Below are 21,059 nucleotides of genomic sequence, written 5' to 3' on the forward strand. Positions count from 1 at the left end.
AAATACGTAACTAAGAAAAATGTACAGATTTATATTTAAACATCGAAAAATAATAATACTGTATCACTACTGCAAGCAGCAATGTTTGTGGAGAATGGAAACAAATTGCATGATCACAAGAGCAGACTATATCAATGTGTCCTTTATTTGTGATTGACAAATATCTTAATATCATTGGGTTTGTTTCACTACATAAATGATTTAAATAACAATACAAAAATTATCAATTTTATAGATTCGATTTAAAAAGATTTTAAACTTTATAAGTATTCAAAGAGAGCCAAAAATTAGAGAGCGTAACACTAAGAGATTATTGTCTATACGAAATATCACTCGGATTATTTAAGCAATGCTGAAAGAAGATCATGACATGATAAAGAATAAATAATCTCAAAATTTTAAAGCTATTTAAATACAATATTGTGGATGCGTGTTACACGAAAATACATTATATTTCTCGCAATATAACGACCGAATTGACAGCTAACAAACACAAAAATTTCATGAACACAATTAATTTCTTTATAATTCGATATATTGAATCGATGATGTTACATTTTCTTACAATTGTGCATTTGATTTCCAATTTGACAGTTCATGTCAATAATTGCACTGACAGCTGTCAAAACTGACGTTTAACATTTGCGAGGAGTGATAGCTGCCACAGCAAAGGCGGCCGGCGCACATCGGATGAGCAAGCTCTAGTAAGTATTATCACAATGTCTCATAGACTGTGCATTTTACTGGCCCGTGGGGGGATTCAATAATAATAAATAAATTACCACTAAATTAAGTAAAGACGTTAAGTAAAAGGACGGGTGAATATGAGTTTCGATAATTATAAAAAAAAAAAGTGTGAAGCGACACAACGACCAGTTTTAAAATAAACTTAACGTAAATGCCCCTCGCATTGGGCGAGTACACACTGACCTACGAACACATAATGCCACGATAGTTTGGTTCGGGATGCTTACCCAACGTGTCGAGTAGTCGCTCCTACATCGACAGTTAACCTACATCACTATACTATGAAATTAAAAAAAAAATCTCGAAATTAATTCTGACCTCAAAACCAACGGCGAATACAATAAAAGTATCCGATAATATCTTTGTTATTGCTTCATTTATATTTAATAATTATTTATAACACTACAATCTGTATCTTAATATTTAAATACGAGAAGATTCGCGAAAAATATATAATATTTAGAGATACTCACTTGTCATTATTGCTTCGTAACAGATCAAATTCTTACATCCTAAAAAATACTCAAAGGGAAACGAACGAAATACTTACATTTTAAATACTGACCGAAATGGGAAATAAATTATACGTTATATAATAAATTTTAACGTCTCGAGAGCGAATACTTAGCTTAGTAAAATGAATTTATACAATAACTTACGAACGAGTGCCTAAAACTAAATGAATACTTGCTTCCTGCAATAGGTAACCGTAAATATAATTTCAATATCAGAGAGAGCATTTTAAGGCAAGGCGATACGATCCGACACAACCGCCCTCCGGACACACACAAACATACATACATACAATTGTATGTCATATACTTGGAAAATATATGCACTTACTGCATTGTATGCAATTTGCTTCAAATTAATACTAAAGAACACAGATGATGAAATTATCGACCGATTTAATCGTGTTTAATTTTTAATTTAATCGTGCAAAGCAGTGTTTCCCAAAGTAGGCGATAACGCCCCCTTGGGGGCGTTTGAAACCTAGGAGGGGGCGATAAGGGGCCCAAAAAATGGGGGGCATTGGAATTAATTAAAGTAGTGAAATTGTAGTTTTTAAGTTTAAGGGCTGAATAAAAATTAGGGGGCTCTGAAAAATAATTGATTTTCAATGGGGGCGGTGAAAGAAATAAGTTTGAAAATCACTGGTGCAAAGGATTGAAAAATATTGGTCACTGGATTTTATGTATGAAAATATTATTAATTAATTATTAGAAACGTTTTCTTTGCAGATATTTTTTTCTGTGCTTTAAATATTATAAATAATATTAAAAAAAATCCGATAACAGATAAAAATTCGGTCGATTATTTTCATCAACAAAAATTCTCATTAAATTTTATTTTATTTGATAATTTCGGGGAAAATATTATTATTAAAACAAAATTACATAAGTGTTATTCAAAAGTATCCGAATTAAAATTTAAATTTTGAAATATTTAAATGACATTTCGAGGAATATACAAAAATATTTATTTTTAAAAAGATCTGATAGTTATGTATACTGGAATACTGAACATAACTTAAGAAACAACTGCACGAAAACATATTACCATCCCTTTAATTTTCTTTAAAAAGACAGAGATAGTGATATGTTTAATACAATCAACTGTATAAATATACATTTGCTCGAGAAATTTGTATACAAGTTCAATTTTTAAAAATACGTCCGTATTCCATCAATACATGTTATTGACGGATATTTGCATATGTATTTTTAAATTCGAAGTTGTATACAAATTATTTAAGCTTTGTAAATGTATACATATTTATGCAGCTGACTGTACATGTATTTCGAAAGTATAAACCCACTGTAATATTATAATATTATTAATGTAATTTGAAGTAAAATTTTTAACATCATAAACTATTGTCTTTCAGACACTGGCCTTTATATCACTAATAGAGGTTGGTTTAATGAGTCGTTATTTATATATGTGTTAAACTGCCACACTCAGAATCGTTATATGATCACTAAGGGGCAATCTTTTAAGTCTTTGTTTGCGTGTTGAGTGTGGTAGTTGTTTTGCACAACTGTTTTCATTAGATTTATTTTTACTTATATTTTTAAAACAAATTGTATAAATTATGAACAACCTATTTTATATTGCTTTTAGTTTTCAATAATTATACGGTAATTTAGAGTATTTTTGTTATAAATATATGACATACTTATGATTAACAAATTAAATTAAATACGAAAAATAAATACTGTTCGAAATCAGGTTACATCTGTTCAACTAAAAGTTTTTTATAATCACATATATTGTACAGTCAGCGTCATAAATGGAGTAAATCTCTTGCATTTTGAAAAAATGGTACATTTGTAAAAAGTAAATTAAAAAAAACAAAACAGTAAAAGAAGTAAGCTTATTTCGGAAAATATTTACGACTTACTTTTAATTTAACATAATTATGATAAGAGATTTTATAACATATTTCCCCAATATTTGACAGAATTTGTCGCTGACTGTACAGAGTTAACAACCTCGTTATCTCAACCGCGAGTTTTCACTGCGAAAGTTTGGTGTATCGCCAGTGGAAATACACGTTTAGACTACACACGACAACAGGAGACAAAACAAAAGCAAATCTTTAAATAATATTTCTTTTTAAATCTTACCTTTCTTGCTACTATTTGATTTATTTCTTTTTACTTCCTTGATTAATAAATAAGCTATCGACTTTGTAATTGTGTAATGTAAAAATATTCAATTTTTTTTTCATCCAATATGTTTGTTTACTGCTGTCGATATAATGCATACGGACGTAAAGTGAAACAAAAGTATAAATAACTCAAATATATCCTGTGACTATTAGTGAATGATACAGATATACTGGGTAAGTGTGTGTGTGTGAGAGGAGCATTACGTGGGTGGGGGGCGTGTTGCTCGGGGCGGGGGCGGGGGCGGGGGCGGGGGCGGGGGCGGGGGCGGTCAGTGCGTCTCCTCGGCCACGTGGCTCGCAAGGTTCAGCGGCGCGTCATCGTACTCGCTCATACTGGGATCCAACTGCAAACAAATTAATCTTTTAATTAATAACTTCTATCAAAGTACACAGTGTACACTGTAGACAGATGTAGAGATGTGTTACTTTTGTAACAATGTGTGTGTATGTGTTGTTACCGGCGGCATGCTGCGGTGCGTGTGCGTGTTGTGCGCGTGTAGTGCCGCCAGCAGGTGGGGCTGCAACTGACGGCGCAGCGCCGACAGCACAGCCTCCTCGTTCGCCTCGCCCCCCGCACCCCCACCGCCCCCTCCCCCGCCACCGCCGCCTCCGCTCTCCGTCACCTCAGCACACGAGCCCGCGTTGCGACGTGACTCTGTTGACACAGTTATATATAAATGACCATCAGTCACCGCTAGTGTAGATTTAGTATGCGAAATCTACACTAGGCGCCTGTTTAAGAAATTACTAAGAAACGAGCTTAGCACATTGTAATATAAGTTATTTAATGAGTTAGTTGTAAGAGTGAGAGTAGAAAGATACAATGTTTGTGTACTGACTGTTCCTGGCGTGTTTGCCGTCGTGTCGCGGGCGACGACGACGCGTGTGTATGGTATCGCGGCGCATGGCGGTGGGGCGCGGCACGCCGTGCAGCTTGTAGTAGAGGCCGCACGCGTTGCACACCATCTCGCCGCGTGCATCCCGCCGCCAGATGGTGGTGGTGTGAGTGCCGCAGTTGCTGCACGACAACTCCACTCGTGCCACGTTTCGCGCACCCCCCGTGCCCCCCACGCCCGTCGCACCCCCCGCACCTGCCGCGCCCGTGCACGCTTCCACTGGCTCTTGCTATCGATATTAAAAATTCACATGTTAAGAAGTACTTAAGCAATTCCGAAATGCCAAAAAGATCAAAGCTGCCAATTATTTTTTGACAAATATATATTTAGGAAAAGAAAGTAAAGGAAAAGAACGGAAAAGCTTATATAACAACATATGAAGTTCTTACGTTTTCTGAGGCGGGGTGAGGCCAGGTTTGGGGAGGGGGGTCGCAGGCGGGCTGCGCGCGCGCCGGGAAACTCTGCTTCCTACGCGCCGTGCCCCCCGACATAGCCGCACTACTCGTGCGCCCAGAACTCGTCCATTCGCCATTCTGTTACGTTAAAACAACTATTATTACTGCAATTCATGTGTGTTCACGTTTTATTTCTGTGAATCTAATCGTATAAGATATGCAATTCCCTAATGAAGAACATCTGTGAGTACATCGTACAAGAACCTGTTACTTCACGTAAATTTATTATAAAAGTCTTCTATATTCATGTAACATAAATTAAAATAATAAGATCACAGTATAAAAATGAAATGATTCATTAGTGACATAAAAAGAACGAGCATTTTCACATCTCAGTGTTATTGACTCGGACAAAAAAGTTCCTCTCAATGACAGCGGTCGACGACATCGAACATAATAACAAAGATTAACTGTTCATATATTCAAATTATGCTAATCTTGCCATTTTTCTTGGTTTCAATTTTTTTTAAATACATCTCGATAAGAGTTATGTACATGTTAGTCATATACATATACAAAAGATGATATCATCAAATATTTTATCATTTTTATTTTATTCCTGTTACAATTACACATATTGAAAATCCATCGAAGACATCCTTAGCATTTCAAGTAATTACATCTTAATATACTTTAGTTAATAGATAGTTTAAATTTATTTAAAACTAACTTTGCCCTGTATTTGCTCATTTCTAATACTATGACATAGTCAAACGACTAGGGCAAAAAATGATTAGTATATCTACCAAAAGTATAATGTAACGACACTGACCTCTTAGCAACATTGTTAGTAAGAGTTAGTTAGGTCAGGAATCAAACTTGTGCATTGTTTATAAATTATCTAGGAAATAAAAAGACAATAATTCGCCAAGAAAACATTTATAGCTTAATTTCTCCAGACACTGACACTTTCTCATCCGTGTTTCCTTTATTTCCGGTTGGTGAGAAATATTTATGTCCAGAGAGTGACATGGCATTAAAAACGTTGAAAATTCATATGACAATTTCCCAGTAGGAAATAAAACAAAATGGCCTCACAAGGCCTAGACTGAGGTCACGCTAACGATTCTACGACTGACGTAATAAGGAATAATGATCGTAAAATAAAACGAAGAAGTACATATAAAACGTATGGACACAATAACTTTACCTCGAAATAAGTTACAGATAATAACAAAGTAAATCAGTTACTCAAGAATTTACAAGCAGTAATATTTTTATGCAGGTTTTGTGCGAGTACAATAACCGATAAAGCGTCCGTGACCCAAAACCAATACATCTCGTGCATACAAATGATGTTGTACGTAATTACACAAGTAAAAACGTAAACTCACGTGTTTCCAATGTAATAAAATAATATAATACACTATATACTTATAGCATATAGACTAAATCTATTATCACCTAAGTACTTACGTCATATACATATTAAGCAATGATATTGTATTGTCAACCAAGTAAACCTAAAAGTTCTTTTTTCATAAGATGGAAAGCAAACTGTAAACCTTTTGTCATCGAAGTATACCTGTTTGATGGTTAATTTAGTAACAACCTTAAGGAAAACTCTATTTACCTTCGATAAGACAATAAAACGTCGTTTTGTATGCACTAAACAATTCAATTTATTTCCAACAGGCGCCAGTTTTATCTCGCGCCCGGCCAACACTGGACCGATCTACGGATACGATTGTATAGTTATGTTTATTGTGTTATGTTCTTAATAAAGTGATCTATGAATTATTTATAGTTATTTATTAGTGACTTTAATCACAAGCAATAATCTGATTCTGGTTTATTCGTTTTAAAATTCTTCTAGTGTTAAACCATTAATTATAGACAGTTATTAAAAGGTATTTACTTTGAGATATTCTAAAACTAACCAATACCATAGAAAGTAATAATAATAATATAAATATATTTTCTTTATCTGTTCTACTGACAGATAAAGTAAATTATAATTTTCAGACAATAAAATGTCAAATTATAGGTAATTAATTACAGTGCAATCAGTTACGGTAATTCTATTCTAGAACACTATTGTTATATCAGTTTTTTTTTCACAAAGAATAAGTAACATCAGCGCAGTAGAATCTCTCTGTTACATCTTTAGTCTTTGTGACAAAAAATGCACTCCTCTCCAGTCCTTAAATGTTTTTTTGAACTAACATTTTTATTAGTTTATTGTAAAATTAAATTACGTTAAATCCGTTTTGTATTGGAGCAAATGGAGTACAGAGATTTATTTGTTTCCTAACATATTAAACACTAGCTGTCACCCGCGATTCCGTCGCGTGGATTTTAAAAAAACGTAACAAGTGGCCTATGTGTTCTTTCAGACTATGTTCTACATCTGTGCCAAATTTTATCAAGATCCGTTACACCGTTCCGGAGATACCATTAAACAAACAAACATCCATCCATCTAAATATTTGCATTTATAATATTAGTAAGAAGTAAGATTTTAGTTACTTAACTTGGATTATTATTATTAACTGGCGACATTATTTTATCTTGAATTCACATAAGTTTAAGTGTCAAAAAAATCTTGCTAAGTCCTTTCATCACGGTTCGTTTCACGAAAATATTTTGATTAAACTTTGTAAAATTATAAGCTTAGTTTATTATAGTTAGCTTAGTTTATTATAACACTTTATACAACGGTTATAAATCAGGAAGTCGTTATCTACGAATATATGAGTTTGTAATTCTAAGTCAAACTAATTATTAAATTCATATTACCATCTTATAAAGCTTAAGTCAATTTAATCTTTTTTATGGACAAAAAAAAAACAAACAAATGTACTAATATTATAAATGCGAATGTGTGGATGGATGGATGTTTGTTTAAAAATCTCCGGAACGGCTGAACGGATATCGATGAAATTTGGCATATGTGTAGAGTAGATCATGGTCTGGAAGAACACCTAGGCTACGTATTATTTTTTTTATCCGCGCGGATGGAGTCACGGGCGATAACTAGTACTTATATAAAACAAAACACAATGTTATAATTAAATAGTTCAGGTAGAATGATAAAAAAAATCGCTTAAGAAAATCATACAAAAAACAAAAACAACGTCAGAACTACAGCGCCCCTGACGGCGGAAATAGAGAACAAAGTATTTGTTGTCAATCGCAGACTTGAACAAACAAAATTTAATCACACACATTTAATTTGAAGTCAATTCACATTTAGGAATGGCAAAGTACTTAAACTTTCCTCCCATCTTCCCCTCCACCATAAACCTTAATATCTATGCGACACGCTCTTTAATAACTTGTGTTGTTGTAGTTAGTGTTTCGTCAGTGAAAACCTACTGTATTACTGACCGGTGAGACAGCGCCGTTGTGCTGCAGCAGGTTGGTTGGCAGCGGGGAGGTGGATGTCCGCAGCGGGGACACAGTCATGCCGAGGTGCTTGCTGTTGATGAGCCGGCGCAGCAACTGCGTCGCCTCCCCACCCCGACCTGTAAGTTTACCTTTTTTATTATTATTTTTTTTACAAAAATGACATTAGAGTTAAATAGACAAGAAGTTTCTTTTCACTGTTGTATTTAATTATCAAAGATGACAAGCAATTAAGAAATATCTTGTGTATGTGAACGAATGTTATGATACATGTTTCTTAAAAAAAGTTATAAAACATGCAGAGCATACGTTATTAGTATATGATACGGTATAAATAAATTGATGAAACATTATCTTCAGAATTTTCACAGAATTAACTGTCTAACCCTAAAATGACTTTGTTAGAAAATGTAATATTTGTTCGAGCTGTTATCCCACCACCGTATTGCATTCCTCTGGGTGTTAATGCACACATGCCCAGATCTGTTACGATATTACTACCGTTCTGTCTATGTAGAGCCTGCCACAAAGACTCTTTGACGTTTTCACCTTCGTGCGGAGGCTTCGGCGACGACTGCGTTGACGGCACCGACTGAGTCTCCTCCGGATCGTCCTACAAATATAATGATAACAAATTTAAATCATCATCATCAGCTAACTATACGTCCCCACTGAGTAGCTCGGAGCCTACTCTAAGTAAGGGGTGACTAGGCCATAGTCAACCACGCTGGCCAAGTGCGGGTTGACTTTACACATATCATTGAATTTCTTTGCAGATATGTGCAGGTTGCATCACGATGTTTTCCTTCACCGTAAGAACGTCGGATAAGTGTACATATGTAAATCGAAAACCACATTGGTACATGGCGAGATTTGAACCTAGGACCTGCAGATTACAAGTCAATTTCTTAACCCTTGAGCCACCGACGCTCTTTTTAATTAAGAAATAATAATAACAAACTAATGTGGAGAGAAAACCCGCAGCATGGAATACAATGGCTGTGCACTATTAAAGTTCTTTGCGCTACAAATACTTAAGTGAAAACAAGACTGAAAAGACATAAGAGCCTATAACACAGCGAGATGAAATGTTACGGTTTTTCATTTTGGAAGAACCTCACACAATTTTCTTAATAAATATTATAGTGGTTTACTCTGATATTGAAAATGTAGTTTACGCTACCTTGATAAAGATGTTTGGTATAACACACTAACCTGTGACATCTCAGATATATCCATTTGTAACCTGTCAGGATCGGAACCGCTACTGCTCTGACTGCACTCATCGTAGATGTCTTTCGTCTGCTTCGCTTTGTTGCCAGCTCGCCCGAAAACATGCTGCTTGTACTCATCGGCAAAGTTGACGTTTTTACTATTCGTCACCGTTCGGTGTACGTACAATTTAAGAGATTCTGCATCTGTTCGCTCGGTGTGGTCGACGGGTTCCGTTTTTAGAGAGCTGTATAGAGATAGATCCATTTCTTTATTGTCATGGTCGTCGTTGCTGCCGGGGCTGGCGGCGGGCTGCGAGGCGCCGTACGTGTACTGCTCCTCGGCGTACTCCTGGCTGTAGCCGCCCTCTGTGGCACTCGCCGGATGCGTCCTGTCGATCACGCTCGCGTAGTTTGGAGGAAAGGTCTGAGATTCATCGCCGTCGCGCTGCGCGACCGCTACCGCCTTGCTTATTATATCTATGACTGCGTTACAGTGCATCACCTCTCTCGCTCTGTCGGAAGGCGGTAAACTGGGAACGTTGTTAAACATAATGTGTGGACCCTCCTCCGCCTTGACGTATTTCATGGGGTCGTAGTTCTTGATCTGCAAGAGAGTGACTGCCGCCTGCCTGCTCTCCAAATTCTTCATCTCCTCCGTGGAGTCCGGGGACCCGACTTCCGCGTATTTGTTTTTGATCGCTTGATCGTAATCATTCTCGGAGAACGGTTTGATTATCTCTTCGAGCTTATCGGACGCTATGCTGAGCACCTCCTAAAAATAAAAATGAACAGGTTAAACAAACTTCGATCCATATTAGTAGCACGATAACACAAATAAACATTAACCAATGACGCGTTCGTTCATTCTATGTCATGCCGCGATATCACTTGCCTCTTAACTGATAAGATAGTGTGCATTTGTATTGGAAGGTGTCGGAGCAGTATCCTTTATAACTTTAATGAAAATGTGGCATCAGAGAGAGTTGAAGCTAGTGAGTTGTGCAGAAATTGTGTTTGTCGGTGGTTTATTGTGTGTGACGGCGAGTGTGGTCAACTAGCATTGATGGTGTTTGTTTGTTTTAGGTGTTAGTGTTATTGTGTGTGGTTGTGGCGGGCGGCGCGGCTGCGGGCGGGGTAGAGGGCGAGGCCGGGGCGCCGAGCGCGGACTGCGACGTATCCCTGCAGGACGTCAACAACCTAACTCTCAACTGCTCCCGCCGCGGCCTGAACAGCGTGCCAAGGACATGGCCACAGCAAATCGACAATACCGTAGACAAAGGTACGGATTCAATTACCATTTCTATTTCTACATAATAATGGGAAATTATATTTTATTTTTTCAAATGAACTAAAAACTATTCAATTGATTCCAAAAATATATTTCTTTTCTCTCTTCTAAAAAGAAACAACTTAAAAAACAATTTAACTGTCATAATAACAATAATTTATCGTCAGCTTTTCATTAAGAGAATAAAAATAATTACAATATTGATAATTGAGGTGTTTTATATTTTTATTACATAATCTTTTATGTAAGTAATTTTTATTATAAATGTTTATGGACAATTACATGTTATTCGATTAATTCAATAAATAATTAATGTGTTTGTTCTTATGTACAAACACAGGCGTTTACTCTGATAACACAATACAATAAGCTACTTGCGCGTTATCATTGTACGAAGAAAACCTAAAACTCCAAACAACAAATCAAAGCACGTATTTGAAAACACTATTTACTCTTTTCACTATATTGCATAATATTTTAATGATTCGACAAAAAGAAAAGGTAGTATAGAGCATTAGAAACCGTCAAGCATGTATGGGTAATTGTATGAATGTGGATGAAGCGAAAGAAGTGTGACAGGGCCATGAAAAATGAAAACGTAATGTTTGCCTACCCCTCTGGAGTAAGGGCGTGAGGTCTGGTTTAAAGATTCGCTATATCGTGGACTACCTTCTAAATATTACCGGCGTGGTCCGGAATATTTAGATTTAAAAGAACAAGTCTAAGTAATAAAGCCTGATTAAAAACAATTATAAAAGATGTTCAATTATTACTGAGTTAAATCATTACAAACACTACTTTTTTATAATATTAGTGTAATGACGAATCTAGACTTGACAATCTTCAAATCCCACTATGAAAATCTAATTGCCTACTTTATAAGTAGCCTATGTGTTCTTCCAGATTATGCTCTAAATCTATGCCAAATTTTATCAAAATTTGTTGATCCGTTTCGGAGATACCTTCAAACAAACATCCATCCATCCAAACATTCGTATTTATTATATTAGTAATATCAGTTAGTCATAAGTAATCTATCTTAGTCATAGTAATATATATCGGAAAAAAATAATCGCATACTTGATGTATTTGAGTTCATATAACGAAAATCTAATTTTTTTAATTTTTGTCGGGTGTGTCGGGAAAAAACCCATTGGGCTGATTGATAAGTAGGCCAATCGGCCCATCAGGTAACATGCTTTTTGTCTGTCTATTCGCAAATCCGCATTTGTACCGGCTAATTTCCAAAACGACTGTACCAATTTTGACAGGACATTTCCTGAAAGGTAACTTACGTGTGCGAGAGTTTTTTTTTTAATTCCGCGCTAACGAAGTCGCGGCTGACCGCTATTCTAACAAATAAATGATTAACTCATGCCTTTTGTATCTAACATATAGGTACCTGGCTATCTGTCACAACTAGGTTATCCGCAAACATAACAGATAAGATCTAGGCACCATTTTCGCCGACGAATAGAGGTGTCAAATGGACAACGGTTGACCTAACACGAAAATTTGCAAGAAAGTATGACATTACTTTAAACAATATTTGACCACATTGAATCAATATTTAACTTATTGTAAACAGTGTATTTCCTTTATCAAAATAATAAAAATTGTCATCCCGCTCACTCTTCGTGCAAAAACGGAGATAACAATATATTTTTGTTGTAGTGTCGATAGCGAAGGCTTAGGAAAAGATAGATTGCGAAAAATGACGAATGATGGAGTCGGAGGGCGAAAAGTAGGCCGACCTCACATAGAGTGGGATAAGGATAGGGAGATGATGAATGTTTCGGAAGTGGAAACGCAAAGTAAGTGTGGGTTTCGACTGCCTGGACCGTTTCACAGACTGATGTCTCAATTTTTTTGAAAAGAATAGGATGACAATATGTGTCAGTATGAGGGTCACTGCGAAGTCCACAGTAAGAGCAACATGTTTCCACATTAATAACTTATGTTATATTTTTAGACGGTCACGTACTGGTGACATTCTTCAACAACAGCATCACGAATGTAACAGAGCTACCGCTAGTGCCTGGGAACAGGATAGCGATTATATTTAAATCCAACGCCATCGTGGAGATAGAGGATGGTGCTTTCTCTAACATACAACGATTGGTTTACTTGGATTTGAGCAATAATCGTATCTCAAGTAAGTCTTCTTCAAAATAACATTTAATACCAATGATGTTCGTTTTGCAATTATGCCGTTTCGCTTGTCCACTCAACCTCAAACAATTTTTTTTAGTTATGTGTTGTAACAAAAAAATGAAACTATAACAATAACATACAATTGCAGAATAAATAATCCTAATCTAGATCATTCTTTAATCTCCAATCAAAAGAGTCACCGCATAAATTTTAATAATAGTCATCCGACCCAGTTGCCCGCTTTCTCTTAAACGTAGACGTTTATAGGTCGCGCAGAATTGCTAATAAGGTGAATACCTAAAACTTATGACGTCATTACTATACTGACAGTGCGTTAGCATAGCACTAATTTTCAGAATCGCTAAATATCTACTAACGTCGTCCCTTTGTGTAGAATAAGTATCAGATATCTACACTAAGATAACTAAACTATCTAACTGCCCAATAAATCTTGTCTTAAGTATTTTAATTATACTACAATAGAGGAAAACTGAATTACTACTAAGCCGCCTAAAGATCTAGTCACCCTTACCTTGGGTAGGTTCGCACGCGGTGGGAACTTGCTATATACGGTGTCAACGAATACGTATTCCAAAAAGTAATTTAATTACAATAGTAACGTCATACAATTAATTTTAATTAGTGAAATCACTTGAAAATTAAGAATTATTATTAATAAGAAAAATAAAGAGAATGATAAAAATTTGTTGCCAGTACTCCTGTGTCGTTAATTAAAACTACCATATTGTATACAGGTGACGTACTGAGGAGCGAAATCTTCCAAGGTCCGTACAACAACACCGTGTACAGCAGTATAGCACTGGAAACTTTGAATCTGGGCCGCAACCAGATACACTCGCTGGACAGATATCTGTTCCAATATACGCCGAATCTAACGCGCCTCTATCTTAATAACAACCCCATAGAAATACTTGATCATGTCACTGTGTTAGCTCTTTCCAGTGCTACCAACTTACAGGTAAGTTTATACTTAATTATAACTTATTTTTACTTCACGAAAGATTAATTACTAAGCTACTAATATCATTTTTATCTGAACCTGTTAAAGCAGTGTTTAAGATATAAACTGTCTTATCGTCTTCGTAAAATTTCGACAAAATGCTTAAATTTTAAAAATCAATCAAGAACATCTTCCGTGGAGTAAAAAGTTTCAAAGTATTTATTAAAATGCCTTATCACATTCGCATTCATATTCGAGCTTTCACTTACAATGACGTTTTATTTTGCTAGTTTATGCAAAATATATTAGCATTAAATTTTCACATAAAAGATTCACTTGAGTTGTATAAATTGCTTACACTATTATGCATTAAACTACATATGTAGTTTCTAATACTTGATAACACTTCAATAGACATAAAATCATTTGTGAGCATCACAAGTGGCAAATCTTAATACTTCGAATACGTCATTTGAATATTCATTAAATAGAAATTGAAAGGATATCAAATATTTTGCATGCAAAATTTTATCTTTTAGTAAGTATTACTTATCCTCCTTAAGAACCCCTTGTTACCTATACTGAAGTAAGAAACATTATATTCTTGCAGTATTCATTTACTTCAGATTCGTACATTTTTTTTTAAATAAAACGTTTATAGATGTTTTTTAAACAATATAAAACTTTAAATATAAGTGGTCTGTAGTTAGTTTGTCTGCGTATAAATAAGCGTATGTCACGATATCGCAGTTAATTCAATTATAAATACCATTAAAATTATTGATGAAAATCGATTAAGTTAAAAAAAACCGGTTACGTCATCGAAGCGCTTCTCACGTGAATGAGAATAATTTACATAACTTTATCAATTTTCACATAACTTATAAATTTATTAAAAAAATAATAACATATAAACAATAAAAAGTTCATGTACTATAAAAACAAATCTTTAAAGGAAAACTTTCCCTCGTTTTTATTACGACGAACCTTTGTATCGTCTGCCAATCTAGAGAACTGAACCTAAAATGCATATCGACTACTACTTAGCTTACAACAATTTCACAATTTTTGTAAACAAAATCAAATTAATGTAAGATTTACTATGAAAGTGAATATTCCAACCTGTTAAAAACAGATAAGAACTTGTATAATTGTATTCAAAAATATCTACCTTTACCATTCGCACAGATCGCGCCGGAATCAATAAACATGTTATCTTTAAAAACAAAATAAAAAAGAACTTACGTTATCAGAGATACAGGATTGAGTTATGTACCAGTCGGAACAAGATTATAAATTGTATCGAAATGACGCGCGTATCGACGCCGGGAATTTCCCCTTGAGCTTGTCCCAAGATACAACGAAGGCTTAATAAAAACAATAGCAAGTCTATTTTTTAATATAAAACTGAAAACTATATTTTTTTAATACTATAAAAAGTGCATAATTTTACCTTTTATATAATAAGGCATTATTTATTATCTCCGAACATACGATCTCCGCTCTTTCCCTTCACTGTGCAATAGGCCTCGATATTTCAAATGACTAATTTAACGTGGGTTCCGTTATCACCTTAAGTAGTTGTTTACGGCGATTATTTGCATACCAATATATGAATTATTACAGTGAATACACTGTATAAGATCAAAACAACATTAATATCAAGTTTACCTTTGTAAATTACTTTTTGTAATAGGTTTAAATACAACATTATATATATTGATTATTAACATCACGCTTCTCAATAGAATGATCCTAAAGGTTGTTCATATTACGTTTCATATTTAACAAAATATGAAACTAACAAATCGCATCATGTTAAGGACTTGGACACAATAACTTGAGACTTAGGCCAATGACAAAAAAGTATTTTGTACATCGTATAAATAAGTTAAATCAATGCATGTTCAAGAAGCCTTCGCCGGTCATTGTAAAGACATGTGAGTAAGATGGTAAAAAGCGAGTGAGAGGATGATTACGATACGCAAATATCGTGTAACACATTTTGCTGAACAATGAAAATTTGTATTATTTTTAAATAATAAGATAACAAGAAGTTATACGTAACAATTTTTTTTTAGGTATTAGATTTGTCGAGCACGGATATCGATTCTATACCACTAGATGCATTCAGAGGTCTAGTGAACTTGCAACAAATAGACTTATCCGGCAACAAGTTTGTCAATGTACCCGAGAGCTTGAGTATAGTAGGCAGTACTCTTCAATACCTCACATTCAACAACAACCCGATTGTTGAGCTCAACGATGACAGCTTTGTTGGTAAGTTGCACAATTGTATTTACTGCCGTATTCAGAGAGGCTCTTAGTGTAGGTTTAGCATGAGAAATTTACAGTAAGGGTGTAACCTAATGATTACTTAACGACTTGAAGTGCGGCAGTATTAATGAATCTTTTGGTTTAATGTTTACTAGCTGTGGCCCGCGAATCCGTCCGTGCGTATTAAAAAAATACTTAGTAGTAGCCTATGTGTTATTCTAAACTATGTTCTACATCTATGTAAAATTTCTTTAAAATCCTTTGAACCGTTTCGGAGATACGTTCAAACAAACATCCATCCATCCATACAAACATTCGCATTTATAATATTAGTAAGTTAACCTCTGCCATTAGTACCAAAGTCTAGGTATCTTAGCGGTTTAATTAAACACTTCTATATAGACAGTAAGTGCAACAATGCAATATATTATTGGCCTTGTATAATGTGTAATGTAATGGAAATCTAAAATCCAAACACTTATATGCAAGTTTCCTTTTATTTCAAATCTTTTTTCGGGATTTAATTTCAATTTACAGTAATTTAATATACATTTTAATATCTAGCATACCTACTCTACTAAACAAAAATGTGAAATAATATAAAACGAGAAAAATACGCGTGACAAACTAAACACACAATTACAATAACACACGAATGTATAACAATATAAATATGTTATGCACAAAATTTCTTGTAATGTCTATAAAACGAGTGGGGGTCGATAAAAAATGATGTATTAGTTCGCGGAATTACATGACAAAGTCATTAATAAATACGTATTGACAGATGTATTGATATCGCCGGATAAAGATACACGCGTCAACATTGCTTTTTATAAGAAAGAATTCAGCTGACGAAATAAAAAAATGATAGACAGGACACCTGCATAAAATGTATAAAATAAGATATAGACAAGACATTACCGCATAATACATATCCAAGACTGTGAATTAATGCGTAGTTATCTCGTAATAAATGTACGTCGCATTTTCACTAACTTACCTTTATCTTAATTTGGACAAATTTAAATTATTATTATAGCCATTTCGATATTTTTAACATGTAGTTTGACTGTAACACGGAAGTGAATGTGATTGAGTTTACGCGTGTACGAAACCTCGTAGATTCAGATAAAATCGGATGTGATCGTTACATCATACCAATCCTCTATCATATTCCAAATAAAAATATATTACTATCATTTTATGAACAATTTCAAATACATAGTCTTATCTTATATATATAAAATTCTCGTGACACAATGTTAGTTACAATACTCCTCAAAAACGGCTTCATCGATTTTTATGAAATTTTATATGCATATTGAGTAGGTCTGAGAATCGGCCAACATCTATTTTTCATAACACAATTAAGTTTTTTTTAGCTGCGCGCGGACGGAGTCGCGGGCGACATCTAGTCTTATGTATATAATTCTCGTGTCACAATGTTAGTTACCATACTCCTCAGAAACGGCGTCACCGATTTTTATGAAATTTTATATTCATATTCAGTAGGTTGGATATTCAGCTACTATCTATTTTTCATACCCCTATTAAGTTTTTTTAACTGCGCGCAGACGGAGTTGTGGGCGACAGCTAGTATATATAGAAATTAGGATATTTAGAATTGAGAAATCCTAACCGAAGTATATACGACATATAGCACATCATTTAAAAATTTCTTTTAAAAGGTCTTAGCAATCTATTGGAACTGGAAGTCGGTGAAAATAATTATTTGGAGGAAGTTAAAAGAGGTACATTTACGCCACTTAAGAAATTGCGTATCTTGCATCTGTGTCACAATACTAATCTGAGATACATCAGTCACAACGCATTCCGAGCTTTGAAGGATAAATGGACGTTAAAAGAGGTAAAAATCGAAACATAATTAAAGTTTAAAAATTTATATTTGTTAGATTCACTAAAAAAATATCACTAGATAAAGATTTTAACACCTCCAGGACTGACTTGACCACAATAAGGAGCCCATATTATATTTAAAAACAAAAGTGGTTGATACAAAAGTTTTTTTTTCAATCTCTGCCCACTCTATTTAATTAAATGGATGTGAAAAAATATTGTAGAAGCAGTAACTCTATATTCACTTATTCAGAAAACTATTTCTAGAACTAGACAAAAAGTAAATGGTTATGTAAGATCATTATGAATCATAGAAAGATCTGTAGTAATAAGACATTATCTATGAAATATGTAATAAAGTAGCAAGCAATAATAATACATGATAGTGTTTTAAATCATTACAGTTACTAAGATGTATTAACACAGATTTTCAATTTTATCTTATAATCACATAATGTAATCATAAAGTATGTCTAATTTGATTTGCCCCACATTGGAATGCTTACATGACAGCTTTAAAACTGGGTCATCTGTGTAATCATTTTATGCTTATTTTTGTATCACTCAATATGTTGCAAAATTTATGAAAGTAAGTAGGGCAATTATTAAAAAAAATATTTTAAGTTATTTTCATTTATAAATACGGTATTATTACAGGTATATATTGATGATAACAACTTAAGTGAATTGTCAGCGGATCTAATGCCATGGAGCAAGTTAGAGATTTTAGGAATGACTGGAAACAGTTGGCTTTGCAACTGCGACCTTGCTGAGATCATAACCAAACAGGAGGCAGGGAATAAATTTAAAGATGGTGATATCCCATAGTAAGTAGAGTAACAAAATACTATCAAAAAATATGAAAGCATAGATAATAATTTATATTTTAAAACTACAATTTAAGATATGTGATAAGACTTATAATATGTTACAAAGAAGTTATACTAAAAAGATTACATTGAATTTTAATTACGTATATTTTATTTTTAGTTGTGCTGCACCAATGAAATATGCTGGAACATATGTGACAAATATCTCTATGGCCTTTTGTCCAACATTTGACTCGACATTTGCAAACAAACGTAGATTTTCCATATCAAACTTAAGACCAAAACATGTACTATGGAGTATATTTGGTGTAGCGGTAGTTGTTTGCATTGGAATGCTGGTTGGACTGCTTGTGAATACACTCAAGGCTTTCTATCATAAAAAGCTGCAGAGCCATCCCATTCGTTACATTAACTTACACTCTGATACAAGCTATGCTTGAAAAATAAATATGTTCTATAATAGTTTGTGTAAACTTCATATCTTACTCCAATATAGTATTGTTTAGATAAATATTAAAATTTTAACACATATCATTGATTAGTTGTAAGAATAAAATTGCAATTAATCATTGTTTTATTTAAACTCACCTCTTTTGAACCGGAAAGTGAACTTGCATACTGAAGAAACTGTTCTAGGAGCCTTTCTGATTTATGAGTTAACTCTCTAAATGTGTGAAATTCATCAAGTTTGTGTGCACAGCTCCCACATACCACCTGTGGCAGCATATCTTCAGGTGACACCTAAAATTATTTTCATGTCATCAATTCAAATACATTAGTTTCGAAACTTCATAGTCATTCCTACAGATGATGTGGCCAGTGACCTTTTGCAAGTATAATCATAGATGGTGAGTCATTGCTAGTCAATCAGATAATACACACTATAGCAATATCCTGCTACCTTTGCTTTATTTAGATAGAAGACAAGTTGAAGATTACACTGTATGACTGCAGTCCCCCACATTATTTGTGTCTAAATATAGAGAATATTGCTTCCGAAAATAGCATAATGTATGTGGTTGAAAAGAGAATATGTAGAGCTGCATTAGGTTGGAGGACGTCGAAGAGGTGACGGGCGGGGGCCGGGGCGGGCGGCGGCAGCTCAGCAGAGCGCGATCATCTCCGCGCGCTCCTTTGTTATCAGCGGCGACTGATACAGCGTCCGCCACCCGCCTCGCCTATCACTTCTAAGAACGACATTAGTCATACACTCGAGAACTCGACGCGTGGGCCGTAATATGATATCACAATGCGAAAATATCCAACACCCGCGAGAAAGTTAATGGCGCTTATCAGTATCCACAATCTCTTACGCTTAGACTAAACTTTCACACGAGAAAACGGCATCTTCTTAGCGGTAAAAGATAAAATATTACTCAATAAATTACCATTATTGATAAATATGTCGTTATCATCTCAGATAGATGTGATTTATCCTTATCACGATCGAATATTGGAAGTTTAACATCACTGCAATTATCGCCACAGAATGATAAACAAAGGCGACACACTGAATGGAACTTCGGCGGCAAATTACACATATTTAGAAACCAAAATAGAGAAACGTAATCACGACGAAAGAAAACATTTAGAAATAAATCTTTTAACTAATATAAAAATTAAAGTCTTGATGAAAATATAACTCAGCATGCGATGGTGTAGAATACATCACATCGCGATTGTCAACCAAACGTACGATCAAGCCACACACACACAGAAACACCCCATTGTTTACGGTACACTGATTAGTGCGCGTGTATGCGCATGCTTGTGGCGCTAGTGTTCATTAAGTTGACGTACTGATAAAATGATAACATTGTCAAATGATTTCTGCTATCAGTAATATAAATATTAAGATTTTTACATGTAAGCAGGATCCATATTGAGCATGAAATATCAAATTAAACTTTTGGTATGCCCTTTAAAAAGCAAATCTTGCTTATTAATGTGCCAGACCTCTTTTTCCTAATACATTTTTCGCTGACAGGTAGGTATTACGGTAGGAAGGTATTACACCAAATTAACAACATTTATTTTTGGTGAAATTCTAAGGGGAAATGAAATTTTAATTTATTTTCTTCATACAAGACTTTAAGCTTGGTACACATTATAATTAAAAATTGAATAAAGGTATTTAAGATTAACTTTCACTAAAAGATTTTCATTAATTTTCAGTGGTAGTTACTAGGGGAATCATAAAAGTATTACTTTTTTGGAGGACTAGGTTTTATATTTGAAAGTAAATAAGATTTTTATTTTAATTAAATAGGTTTGCGTGTATTCAAATAAAATCATAAGTTATGAATGCTTTTGTACATAATTGTAGGCTTATGATATTGAATAGAAGGCCTTTAA

The 21,059-nt window shown here is 34.4% G+C and overlaps 2 protein-coding genes across 4 annotated transcripts; one reads left to right on the forward strand and one right to left on the reverse strand.

The window, feature by feature from the left end:
* Positions 1–3,673: 3,673 nt before the first annotated feature.
* On the reverse strand, positions 3,674–20,457 carry LOC106718002. Of its 3 annotated transcripts, none has more exons than XM_045679693.1 (9): positions 20,093–20,457; positions 19,293–19,445; positions 9,336–10,106; positions 8,670–8,733; positions 8,103–8,239; positions 4,707–4,850; positions 4,261–4,546; positions 3,880–4,076; positions 3,674–3,765 (listed from the first exon to the last, which is right to left on the reverse strand). In XM_045679693.1, exons 1-9 carry the CDS (start codon positions 20,243–20,245, stop codon positions 3,691–3,693), a joined length of 1,980 nt encoding a protein of 659 aa, XP_045535649.1. In that variant the 5' UTR covers positions 20,246–20,457; the 3' UTR covers positions 3,674–3,690. The 3 variants fall into 3 exon arrangements, with proteins under 3 accessions (XP_045535649.1, XP_045535648.1, XP_045535650.1); XM_045679692.1 differs by having other exon boundaries at positions 8,622–8,733; XM_045679694.1 differs by lacking the exons at positions 19,293–19,445; positions 20,093–20,457 and adding an exon at positions 14,909–14,943 and having other exon boundaries at positions 8,622–8,733.
* On the forward strand, positions 10,235–19,247 carry LOC123721304 (phospholipase A2 inhibitor beta-like). Its single transcript, XM_045679695.1, has 8 exons — positions 10,235–10,326; positions 10,418–10,613; positions 12,595–12,777; positions 13,532–13,755; positions 15,819–16,017; positions 17,706–17,884; positions 18,532–18,701; positions 18,865–19,247. Exons 1-8 carry the CDS (start codon positions 10,294–10,296, stop codon positions 19,142–19,144), a joined length of 1,464 nt encoding a protein of 487 aa, XP_045535651.1. The 5' UTR covers positions 10,235–10,293; the 3' UTR covers positions 19,145–19,247.
* Positions 20,458–21,059: the final 602 nt, after the last annotated feature.

Source organism: Papilio machaon, chromosome 10 (assembly GCF_912999745.1).
Source record: "Papilio machaon chromosome 10, ilPapMach1.1, whole genome shotgun sequence".
Taxonomy (NCBI): Eukaryota; Metazoa; Arthropoda; class Insecta; order Lepidoptera; family Papilionidae; genus Papilio; species Papilio machaon.

Bases quoted from the DNA above. Each gene is read 5' to 3' on its own strand.
- LOC123721304 (XM_045679695.1), top strand. From the start codon at position 10,294: ATGAAAATGTGGCATCAGAGAGAGTTGAAGCTA. The intron at 10,327-10,417 runs GTGAGTTGTGCA...TGTTTGTTTTAG, and splicing joins ATCAGAGAGAGTTGAAGCTA to GTGTTAGTGTTATTGTGTGT. The intron at 13,756-15,818 runs GTAAGTTTATAC...ATTTTTTTTTAG, and splicing joins CCAGTGCTACCAACTTACAG to GTATTAGATTTGTCGAGCAC.
- LOC106718002 (XM_045679692.1), bottom strand. From the start codon at position 20,245: ATGTGTAATTTGCCGCCGAAGTTCCATTCAGTGTGTCGCCTTTGTTTA. The intron at 8,240-8,621 runs GTAGTAATATCG...GTAAACTTACAG, and splicing joins GGCTCTACATAGACAGAACG to GTCGGGGTGGGGAGGCGACG. The intron at 3,766-3,879 runs GTAACAACACAT...ATTTGTTTGCAG, and splicing joins CGCACCGCAGCATGCCGCCG to TTGGATCCCAGTATGAGCGA.